At 35.6% G+C, this 12,738-nt stretch overlaps 1 protein-coding gene across 1 annotated transcript in view; it reads right to left on the bottom strand.

Annotated features, from left to right (window-relative positions):
- Positions 1-700, bottom strand: part of Slc9b1 (solute carrier family 9 member B1) — a 62,665-nt gene extending 61,965 nt beyond the window's left edge. The window contains exon 1 of the mRNA XM_047565997.1: positions 647-700. Within this exon, the coding sequence (XP_047421953.1) occupies positions 647-700 (54 nt within the window). The remainder of the gene's footprint in view (positions 1-646) is intronic.
- Positions 701-12,738: the final 12,038 nt, after the last annotated feature.

Here is a 12,738-nt window from a genome sequence, read left to right as displayed (position 1 = left end):
ACTGTATAAAAGGGCTAAACAATGATGAATTTTTATTAGGGTTGTAAAAAATCAGGTACAGTGAAACCATACTTTTCTTATTTGAGAATTATTAATAAGTTTTATTATTTGAGAATTTATAGTAAATTTGTATCAGAAATGAATTAAAATAGAAGCAATAATGAATGTTTAAAATTTTATAAGGAACTTCTGTCCTTTAAGAACTGTAGAAATCCCTATTTTAAAAATAATTATAATTATAAGCAATTCTTATTTAGTAAATAGACCAACAAAAGCCCTAATGATTTACTCTGTACACTTGTAAAATAAAAAAAACCTGCATATCTTAAAAGTACACAGCACAGACTTATTTTTGCCATTACTAGTTTCAATTGCTGAATTTTTCCTGGACATGGCAAGAAATAATAAGTCATATTTCCTTCTTCCTGAAATCAACCCCATTAAGCTCCAAAATACTCTGTAGTAATACTTTTTACTCTGTTTCTTTCTGTTCATTTCCTAAGACCCATCAAAACTATTTCAAAATTATCTCTTCTTATTTTTTTAACCAGACATGTAGGAGAAATCTAATTAATAATAACCTTTAGAAATAAAATTTAAGATCAGATAGATATTTATTTCATATATTAAAATGTACCCTTTTTACCTGATCAGCTCTATCCTCCAAGATAGATTCACTTTTTGATTCTGTGGTGTGCATGCTAGAATTTAAAAGAAATAATAATTTGAAAGAAAAATAGGAGTAGTTTCTTTTTTTTATTCTGTCATTTATTTCTAATTTCAATCCATTATGATCTGATAGAATACAAGGTAGTATCTCTATCTTCTTGTATTTGCTAACATTAGCTTGGTGGCATAATATATGGTATATTTTAGAGAAGGATCCATGTGCTGCTGAGAAGAAAGTGTATTGTTCTTGTTGGATGGTATATTCTCTATATGTCCGTTAAGCCTAAATTCTTGATTGTGTTATTGAGATCTATGGTTTCTTTGTTTAATTTTTGTTTGGAAGATCTGTCCAGTGGTGAGAGAGGTGTGTTAAAATCACCTAGTATTACTGCGTTGTGGTCTATTTGATTTCTGGAATTGAGAAGGATTTGTTTGATATACATGGATGAGCCAATGTTTGGGGCATAGATATTTATGATTGTTATGTCTTGCTGATTTATGCTTCCCTTAAGCAGCATGAAATGTTCTTCTTTATCCCTTCTGACTAACTTTGGCTTGAAGTTCACATTATCTGATATGAGGATGGATACTCTGGCTTTTCTGCTGAGTCCATGTACATGGTATGTTTTTCCCCATCCTTTCACCTTTAGTCTGTGTGTATCTCTTTCTATGAGATGAGTCTCTTGCAGGCAGCATATTGTTGGATCTTTCTTTTTAATTCAATCTGCCAGTCTATGTCTTTTGATTGATGAATTCAGATCATTAACATTCAGGGTTATTATTGAGATATGATTTGTATTCCCGGTATATGATTTGGCTCATTTTTGTTTTTTGACACAACTTGGTTTCTCCTTTCTCTCAGCAAAGGAAACTATCAGCAATGTGAAGAAAGAGCCTACAGAGTAGGAGAAAATCTTTGCCACTCATACTTCAGATAGAGCACTAATTTCCAGAATCTATAAAGAACTCAAAAAAACACTACACCAAGAATACAAATAACCCAATCAACAAATGGGCTAAGGAAATGAACAGACACTTCACAGAAGAAGATCTACAAGCAATCAACAGATATATGAAAAAATGTTCAACTTCTCTAGTAATAAGAGAAAAGCAAATCAAAACCACCCTAAGATTCCATCTCACCCCAATTAGAATGGCGATTATCAAGAATACTAGCAACAATAGGTGTTGGTGAGGATGTGGGGAAAAAAGTACACTCATACATTGCTGGTGGGGTTGCAAATTAGTGCAGTCACTCTGGAAAGCAGTGTGGAGATTCCTTAGAAAACTTGGAATGGAACCATCATTTGACCCAGCTATTCCACTCCTTGGCCTATACCTAAAGAACTTAAAATCAGCATACTACAGAGATGCAGTCACATCAATGTTCATAGCTGCTCAATTCATAATAGCCAGATTGTGGAACCAACCTAGATGCCCTTCAATCGATGAATGGATAAAGAAACTGTGATGTATACATACAATGGAATATTACTCAGCCATAAAGAATAATAAAATGATGGCATTTGCAGGCAAATGGATGAAATTGGAGAATATCATGCTAAGTGAGATAAGCCAATCTCAAAAAACCAAAGGATGAATGATCTTGCTGATAAGAGGATGATGACACATAATGGGGGGTTGGAGGGGGACAAGAATGAAGGAAGGAGGGAGTGTATAGAGGGAAAAGAGGGGTGGGAGAGGTGGGGGAAGGAAAAAATAACAGAATGAATCAAACACCATTACCCTATGTAAATGTATGATTACACAAATGGTATGCCTTTACTTCATGTACAAACAGAGAAACAAGATATATCCCATTTGTTTACAATAACAATAAATTTATAAGAAGAAAGAAAAATAGGATTATAAATGCATATGAAAACAAACATGGTTGAGTAACAATTTTTTAATGATTATTATCATAAAGTTGTATCATGGTCAAGTCAGATAAACTTTATAGTAAAAATTATATGACTACATCTGAATATTTGCTTTTAAAATTATTAATCAAACCCAAGTGTAAGTCCATTTTCATATAGAAATTTAATACTTCTCTCATTGATATATTTATATATTTAAAAATTTAGTTCTTTATTTCATGCACTAAACAAGTATGTTTGAGGTAATTTTCACCCATTGATTTACTCTATCTTCAGTTATAATCCTGCTAGAGACTCCAAGAAAATTTAAAATGAAATATGGAAGATGGCTGATTAGAGGTGCTGAACATGCTTTCTTTCTGAAAAGAAGGACCAAAAGCAAAGAATAAAAAACTGCTATTTAACTAGAATGCATGGGGGAGAGCACTGGAATGCAGTGTGAGTGAAACAGAGAAGCAGTAGAACACAGAGGTTCAAGATAACCTTTTAAAAAGAGGAACAAACTACCTTGCATCAAGTGCCCTGTCACCCAGTCTGAACTAACCTGAAACTGAGAAAGTCCTCCTATTGTGGTAGATATTTTCTCAGAGCACAGAAAAAGATAACATGACACCATCAGTATCAATGTGAACCTTGCACAGCTCAGTGATAACGTCGTTGCTTCTCTGTAGAATAGAAATAAAAAATGCCTAACCAGAAATATGTATTAACTTATATGGGAAACAAAGAACTAGTATGTAAATGGAAACTAACAAGAGCATACAAGATTATATACTTAATGCTCAGCTTTTGGATAAGAATCTGCTGAGCCTGTGTAGGCACAAATAAACACTGCTTCCTGCTGAATGCCCTGGTGTCCTGTGTCTCTGTGTGAGAATCCTGCCAACACTACGACCAAAATAAAGGTAAATGGCAGGCCCAGTGGCAACCTTCATTGACACCATGAATACCTGACTCTTTTTTGCTTCTGGGGAATCCTGTAGCACTCATGGACCCTGAAACTGGTTTGCAGAGTTGTCATGGAGTGTGCATCATTGCACCTCTCCAGAGAGGGAGCTTAATCCATGTCGTACTTTCCCCCACACAGGTTGTTATAGCACAGTGCCATTTTGAGATGGAAACCACTTATTCCAAGCTACTTTCACTATGCATACCATGCCATATCAATTGGAATGTCTCCACAACCACATGGCCTTTGGAGACTTAAGGAACCCCCTTCTGACTGCTGTGCACATGCACCTGCTAGAGTAGACTTTCCCCCATACAGCCCACAAAATCTGATGGGAGCTGCACTCCTGCTATTTCAGCAACCATGCCTGGCTTGCCTGGGCCAGCCAGAGCAGCCCAGCCCTCTCACAGACCTGTAGAAACTGACAGGCATCTCACATGAGCTGCACTAGAATGATCAGCAAAACTCACCACCACAGGCATTGTCAACATTGATTACAACTGAAGAAGCTATATAAAGACTACACTACTGTGCCCATAAGGAACCAAAGCTAATGTATCCTACCCAACCAGTACCTTTTCTTCAGGAGAAATTCTTCTATTTATGGAAGCCACTCAATAAAATTGAGTAGAGCAACAGGTTCATCTGATGGGTAAATACCAACATAGGGACATAAGAAGCATGAAAAAGAAAGGTAATGTGACTTCTCCAAAGGGACACAGTAATTTCCCAGAAAATGAAATTGATGGGATGCCTGAAAAAGAATTCAAAATAATGATTCTAAGTAAACTCAGTGAGATATAAGAGAATACAGACTGATAAATCAACAAAGATTAAGAAAGAAATTCATAATCTGAAAGAAAACAGCAAAAAGACAAGAGATCATAAAAAAGAACCAAGTAAAATATTGGAGCAGAAGAACTCAATAAGTAAATTTTTAAAAACATGGTTTTTAAACAACAGACTAGGTCAAGTAAAAGAAAGTATTTCTTAATTTGACAGGTCCTTTGAAATAACTATCAGCCAAAACAACAAAACAACAATAACAACACCACCCTATACCATTAACAAACAAATATTTGCATTATGGATGTATCAGAAGGAAACATCTGGGGAGGGGAAAGGTGTAGAAAAACTATTCTGTGAAATAATAGGTAAAACAAAAGTTGAGAAAATTATAGACATCCAGATCAAGAAGGTTCAAAGGACTGACTCTAAATAGATTGGCCCAAAAAAGGCCCTGTGCATATTACAGTCAAACTGTCAAAAGTCAAAACCAAACAATTCTACAAACAGTAAGAGAAAAGAAGCATCCAGTCACACTTAAGGGAGAGCTCATTAGACAAACAGCAGATTTCCCAGAAGAAATCTTATAGGCCAAAAGGGAATAGGAGAATAGTCAGAGCCCTGAAAGAGAAAATTGCCAATCAAGAATTCTATACCCAGTGAAGCTGTTCTTCAGAAATAAAGTGTTTCCAAGACAAACAAAAACTAGGAAATTTATCACCATCAGATTGGCCTTACAAAAAATATCTTAAGGGAGTTCTGTATTTAGAAATGAAAGGAAGATACCTACAATACCATCATGAAAATACAAAACTATAAAACCCACTAGTAGAGCAGATACACAAAAGAGAAAACAAACCTTATCAACACAGAAACCCACCAAACAACAGAGACAAACAACAGGAGAGGAAAAAAGGAACAAAGGATATACCAAACAACCATAAACAAAATGAACAAAATTTTAAGAGTAAGTCTTCACCTACCAGTAAAAGTCTTGACTATAAATGGATTAAATTCTTTTTTTCTTTCCACATTTTGTTTTGATGTATTTTAGATGTACACAATGATGGGATTCATTGTTACATATTCGTATGTACACGCAATATAATTTGGCCAATACTAAATTCTTCAAGTAATGTTTTAGACTGGATGAATAGATTGAAAAAGAAAAACAAAACAAACAAGATCTAGAGCCAGGTGTGGTGCATCCCTATAATCCCAGTGACTCCGGAGGCTGAGGCAGTAGGATCTCAAATTTAAGTTCAGCCTTAGCAACTTAATGAGACCCTGTCTCAAAAAAAAAAAAAAGAAAGGACAGACATTCTTACCCTATAAACGTGTATGATTACACTACCGGCGTGACTCCGCACCATGTACAGCCAGAGAAAGGAGAAGTTGGGTTCTATTTGTGTATAAGACGTCAAATTGCATTCTACTGTCATGCATAACCAATTAGAACAAATTAAAAAAAAAAATGAACAATCTGAGAAACCAGAACACCTGTTAACAACAGTCCCAATTTTTACACTATCTTAGAGGGAAATATTTAGGGGGAGGAGAAGAGTCGATAAATGATACAAATAAAATTATTAAGTACAGAAAAAAGAAACATTATGAATTATTGGATTAGGTTCTAGTGTCTTTGGTGAGTAACAGAAAAGGACCAAAATGAGGGCAGTAAATTAACAGGAGAGAGAGGTGATATTGTCAAATTGTGCAAGTTTCAAAGAGTGGAATTTAATATATATATATGTAGCAGCACAGTGTCCTAAGCAATGTTATCAAATAAATAACTATTATGTAAGAGGCCTATAGGGGAAGCACTATCATTAAAGAAATGACTTGGTTTTAGACAGTGCGTAGAATTACAGTGAGGGCTTTGGAAACAGGTTGTTCACTTTATTTTTCAATCTTTTTTTTTTCTCATTCTGTTCTTTAAAGTGACAATTTCTATTTATAATCATCAAATTCACTAATTCTTTCCTCATTCACTTCCATTTTGCCATCCAACCCCTTTGATGCTTGTACGTGCTAGGCAAGTACTTTACGAGGACACATTCTCAGCCTTTGGAGGAGACTTGGGACTTAAAACATTTCAGCCATGCTGGAATTTAAGACTTTGGGGACTCTTGAAGATGGATTAAATATATTTTGTATTATGAGATGAACATGCATCTTTGGGGGCCAGAAGAATGCTGTAATCCGCATCTGCAATGCCCCCTGGTTTAGTCAGCTTTCCATCGATGTGACGAAAATACTTTATATGAACAATTTAAGGAGGAAAAATTTATTCTGGCTCATGATTCTAGAAGTTTAATCTACGGTTAGCTGAGTCCATTACTATAGGTTTAAAGTGAGGCAGAACATCGTGGCAGAAGGGTATGGCATAGGAGTGCTGCTCCATTAATGGCAGCCAGGAAATGGAAAAGGATGGAGGGAAGGGACCACAGGGAAGATTCACTTTTCCAGGACAGACAGTGATTCACCTCCTTCAGCCACACCACTGCTGCCGTGGAGAGTCGTGCATATCTAGCTGAATCAGACTTGGTAGAGCCGTGGGATACAGAGGCCTGACTCAGATAGCCTAGGAGTAAGTGGCCCTGTGGGGAGTGGTTTACCCTCTGATGATATGCTAGTTCCCTAAACAAATGGCTTCCCTAACTCCACCCCATCCTATTCCTCACAGAAGTTCCTCCTGGTCTGGACCCTTTTATCTGTGTGACTTAATAAAGGAGAGGTGGGCTATTCCATGTTGTTAGAGGCCAGATCTGGTATGGCCGAATTTGTCATGCCCCCTCCAATTTGAAGAGTATTGGCTCTTGTGTATTTATTGATTAGATAGGTTTATTGGTAATTAATTGATTGCCGGCATCACCATCCTCCGCAGTTAACCCTTCCCTTATCCATGCAGATGTGGCTGAAACCCTCACAAATTACCCCACAATCCAGGAAAACTAGGACTGATTATTCCCAAATTATTTCACCTCTCAACATTCCTGCACTAACACAGGAGTTTTTGGAGGAATAGTTCATATTAAACCATAACATCCCCCGGAGGCCCATGTGTTAAAGGCTTGTTTCCCAGCCCATGGCACTGTGGCAAGGCAGTGTAAGCATTTAAAAGGTGTAGTGTACATAGTGGTAGGTCTTAGGTTACCAGGGGTATGCCCTCAAAGTGGGTTGTGGGACACCAGTCTTCACTCTCTCTTGCTTCTGGTCACAAGGTGAGGGTTTCCCCTACCAGGTGCTTCCCACCATGCCACAGGCCCAAAAGCTAAAGGTCAGCTGACTATGGACTGAAACCTCCAAAAATGTGACCCAAAAATAAACCTTTCCTCTTCATAATAAAGAGAGAGAGTGAGAGAGAGAGAGAGAGAGAGAGGAGAGAGAGAGAGAGAGAGAGAGAGAGAGAGAGAGAGATTGATTCCCAAACCAAGAATAGGTTTTTCAAGTACATTAAGAAAAAGGAAGCAAATTATAAAGTGAAAAGCCTTAAAAATTATGCTGCAAAGATGGACGAGGAATCAACAGGACACCTTAGAATACGATCTGCCTCTATAGAACAAAAGCCCAAAGAGTAAAAAATTTTGAAGAACTAGGACTTTGACTAGGTTGTATTTTGCATATAGCTTTAAATGGAGGAAGATGAGGGAGATAAATCAAATATCTGAGAAATGTAAGGATTAGAAGTAGGGTAGGCAAGATATATAGGCTTTAGTTCCTTCCCCATTGTCCTTTTCCCTTTTTGTAAATACTGTTCCTGTCCTCTTTCTTCTTTACTCTAGGTATCCCTTATTTTTATCTTTCCTTGGTCTTTTTCTTCCCCTGGACATTTCTTTGTATCTTATTTGATCAATTTTTAGAATAGTTATTTTCTTAATATAAACTTTATAAATTTAGATAAACTAAATTCATGAATTTTAAAAACATCTTGCCAACAGATCTATGCAATTGCTTGAAAATTTTTTGATGTAAACAGAAGCCCACTAGTATAATTCAGAAGTAGTTGTGGTAATTCAGGTGTCTAAGGATTACAGTGACTGCATCTTGTTAGGAGTTCTCTCAATATATGTCTGGATAGCTGGCATAATGGAAAGAAGGAGGGTTTTGAAATCAGAAATATACTAGTTGTATGATCTTGGATAAATTACAATCTTTTGTTACCTTTTAATTGTCTCCATGGTTCTGGGGATAGAATCTAGGGCTTTATGAATGGTAGGCAAGTACTCTAGCACTGAGCCCCTAGGCCTTTGGTCATCATATAATGGGCATAGTGCCACCTACTTTTAATCTTCATGCTCACAGCTAGGGAAAGCAAATCAAATTTGGAAATATAAGCAAATATGAATTTCCTGGATAAGTTTACTGGGAATCATGGCATACTTCCTAAATACCAACAAAAATAAGACTTCATACTGCTTATATTCCAGTATCTTACATTTATGATCATTTCAGTGTCTTTTGTTTTATTTTTTGCTGTATTTTTTCCAATAAGGCACTTAAAATCCATTTGAAATGAAGCAGTGTATATATGCATACCTGGCTCTCATAGGGATTAAGGGATGTTTATAAAATTTATGGTAAAAGCTGTTGTTCAATATTTTTCTAAGTATGTACTGATATCATCATATTGCCAGGTTTTGCTTTTAAAGTAGTGGAAAATTTTGATGGATTTAGAGGTTCTGTTTTCACCTTGTTTAATTAGAATATGTTTGATTACACATACTAGTGAATACAGTGTGATACTGTAAAAAGAATTAGGCAATATAAACTTTCCATTCGCTATATAACATTGAATAAATTTCTTACCACCTCACTGCTTTGTACGTCAACTCCAAACCTATAAAATGTAGTAGAGAGGATCTAAGGACTCTATCAGTTTTAAGTCTATGATTCCATTATCTGATGGATCTACTAAGAAACAAAGTGAAAGACTACCAGTACATGTTGCTCAGAAACTTTGCTTAAGTACCACATATGTATATGTATGTTCATTACTTAATATAAGCAACTTTTGCAGCAATGTTGTATAATACTGACATCTACTGGTATAGTCTAGTCTGTACCACTAGACTATACCACTGATCATTCAGCAAAAATTCATTGCCAGCTCTTAGTCTTCTAAATATTGATGGTTCTTCTGCACCACCAGAGTTCCTTTCCTTGAAGAATCATCCTCACTGAATGTATGCCTTTATTTACCCCACATTCAAAATAAGAATCTTTGTTACACCCCCCCATCACAAATACATAGAATACAATTTGTGGCTTAGCTAAATACTTTAAAGGTGTTCCTCTTCTCTTCTCTATATATATTTAAGAAATGCCAATTAAATTTTCTAGTAGCATTAATATTTGGATACATAAGAATTGAAATTTCCTTCAAAATAATAATGCATACAGAGTTCAGTATCAGTTACCATCAATGAGATTTCAATACTTTGATTTATTCTTTTACTTGGTTGGAACATCTTCCCACTGCATTTCTTCTTCATGAGTGCTATTCTTTGCTTGAGAATCATTCCAAATAAAGCTCTCTACAATGCACATCACAAAACTGGATGTTATCTTCCCCTTTTGAATTTGCACCTCATTTTGTCACTTGCTCGACCTTCTTTCCACATTCCTGGTTATTCTTTCTTGGTCTTCTTTACTGGTTTCTTCCCTCTATTTATCCCTTAAATATTGGGGTTCCCCAGGATTCTTCCCTATGCCCTATTGTCTTGTCACCATATACACATCTCTTGAGAAAACTATTCTACTCCTGTGCCTCTAGGTACAACTACTATGCTGATGAGTTTGCCCAGAGAAACTCTCTCTCTATATATAACTCTAACTATATATCTTGATTTTATTTTGCATTGTGAATGTTTTCTTTATTCCATATTTTATTGCTACATTATAATTCTATATAATGGTGGGATTTGTTGTTATTTATTCATGCAAGCATGTGATATAACAATATAATTTGGTCACTATTTCCTGATTCCCTCCCCTAGATCCCCTTTCTCTACTTTGGTCTCCCTTTAATTTTCTTGAGGAGCCCCCTGCCCTGTCTTTTGCTTTTTCCTCTCTAGCTTCCACCTATGAGAGAAAAAAATCTGACCCCTGACTTTCTGAGTTTGGCTTATTTCACTTAACATGATGTTCTCAAGTTCCACCCATTTTCTTACAAATGACATAATTTCATTCTTCTTTATGGCTGAATAAAACACCATTTTGTATACATAACACATTTTCTTAATCCCTTTATTCACTGATGTACACCTAGACTGATCCCACAATTTGACTACTGTGAATTGTGCTGCTATAAACATGAATATGCATGTATTGCTATAGTGATGACTTTAATTCTTTACAACAAATATTGAGGTCTGGTATAGTTGGGTCATGTGGTGGTTCCCTTCCTTCTAACTAGTATATTTAAGTATTAACTGAACATCTTAGTTGTCTTAAGTTTATCTTAAGCTTAATAAATAAACAATTAAAGTTAAGATCCTTCCCCACCAAATCTATTCCTTCTTCAGAAATTGTCTGTCTTATAGAAAAAAAGGTCACCATCTACCTCAACTTGGAAACTAAGAAGTCATTCTTTCTTCCCTGGTCTTCCCTGCTGACATCCAGTAAATAACTCCATCATATTAACACAAGCTCCTAAATATTTTTAAATTTTGTGCCCTTCTCTGCAGATAAATTGACAATACTCCAGTCTAGGTCATAAGCATTTTTTCCTTAAACACTATAATGATCTTCCAACTGTTCTCCCACCTCCAATATTGTTCCTCCTCAATGTAATTTCCACAATACAGAATAATCTCCTTAAATGTTTGCTGAAGACAACCCTCTGCTTAATATTCATCAGTTGTTTCCCATAGAAGAACATCAGATTCCTTAAACTCACCTTCGAGGACCTTTGAGTGAGGCTCTAACCTTGTTCCTAACCTACTTTCTCATTCTTCACTTGACACTCACTTTTGTCATACTGAATTTCGGTTCTTCAAATTTGTCACCTCTCACATCTTGAAAATTTCACACATCTCTATGTTGTCTTCTGACTCTAACACCCATGATTTTTCACCCAGCTCTCATCATCAGTTTAGAAGTCATTTCTTCCAGAAGCACTCTCTGACACTTTCTTCAATATGCCTCCTTTTTTGAGTGTCAGCCTTCATCATAGAATTCACTCCATTGTAAATGCTTAACTATCATCATTGTTTTAATTGACAAATATTCACTGAGAGTCCATTATATAACACATACACTACAGGGTATTGTAGAAGCACATCTAGAATATGTAAAAGGTCTAATAAATGCTTCTTAGTGACAGATATTCTCATCTATTTCCCTACTAAATTAAACCAGAGCTGATTTCATTATCATTTCTGGGTTCTCTGAATTTCCTAACACACAGTAGATGGTAGATAAATATTTAATCTCATTTAAAATATATTTTTAAAATAATTTAAAACATATGAAATTTTTTGTAGTGCTAAGGATCAAACCCAGGGTCTTGCACATGTTAGGTAAACACTCTACCACTGAACCATATTCCTAAGCCAAATTGTTGAATTTTTAAAACATACAAAGTATTTTTTACATTGCAAGAGGCCTCTAACCAGCAGAGTTACTTTCTACACAGCAGATTTTTTCTTGGTTATCACTTTTGATACAATGGAGGATTAAAAGCAAAGAGGTGAACTACTAGAGTGAAAAATATGGGATTCAGTCAGGACACTGTGGTTAATAATTTTGCCACTTACTAGGTATGTGTCCTTCGTCAAGCCCCTTAACCTCTCTGAGTCTCAATTTCCTTATCTGTAAAAAGCAGTTATAAAAAAAAAATGAGATAAGAGATATTAAAGGTATAGCAGAAAATGTAAAGGGATATTCAAAATGCTATCATTATTATTGCTATTAGAGTCAATATACATCCCTATTACTGGTCATCCTAACTCAATAAGGCAACAGAATTTCTAGATTTCAACTTTCATCTTTTCTTTATCATTTAATTAATTTTTTTGGTACCAGGGATTGAACCTAGGAGCACTTAACCACTGAGCCACTTCCCCAGCCTATTTTTTATTTTACTCACGATCCTCCAGCCTCAGTCACCCGAGTTGCTGGGATTACAGGTATGCACCCCCATGCCTAGCTTCCTTTATCATTTAAGAGGTAGACTTTTGTGCTTTAGTAAACACATATATTAATAGAAACAGTTTAAAAACTTTCATAAGTACATACCAAAGTATTAAAGGAATAAGACAAAAGAACCAGCCTATAAAGGTCTAGAAGTATACACATTCTCTTACACCATTCATCCCTCCACCTCACCGGCTCATTTGTATTATTCTAAAAAATAAGATTTTGTATCCCTATCTTTAATAACCTTCTCTGACCCCACATATTCTTTTATTGTCTCCATTTCTCTGCTCTCCAGTTTAAATTATCTTG

The sequence above is a fragment of the Sciurus carolinensis genome, chromosome 10 (genome assembly GCF_902686445.1).
Source record: "Sciurus carolinensis chromosome 10, mSciCar1.2, whole genome shotgun sequence".
Lineage (NCBI taxonomy): Eukaryota > Metazoa > Chordata > Mammalia > Rodentia > Sciuridae > Sciurus > Sciurus carolinensis.
This window is presented reverse-complemented; position numbering and strand designations above follow the sequence as displayed.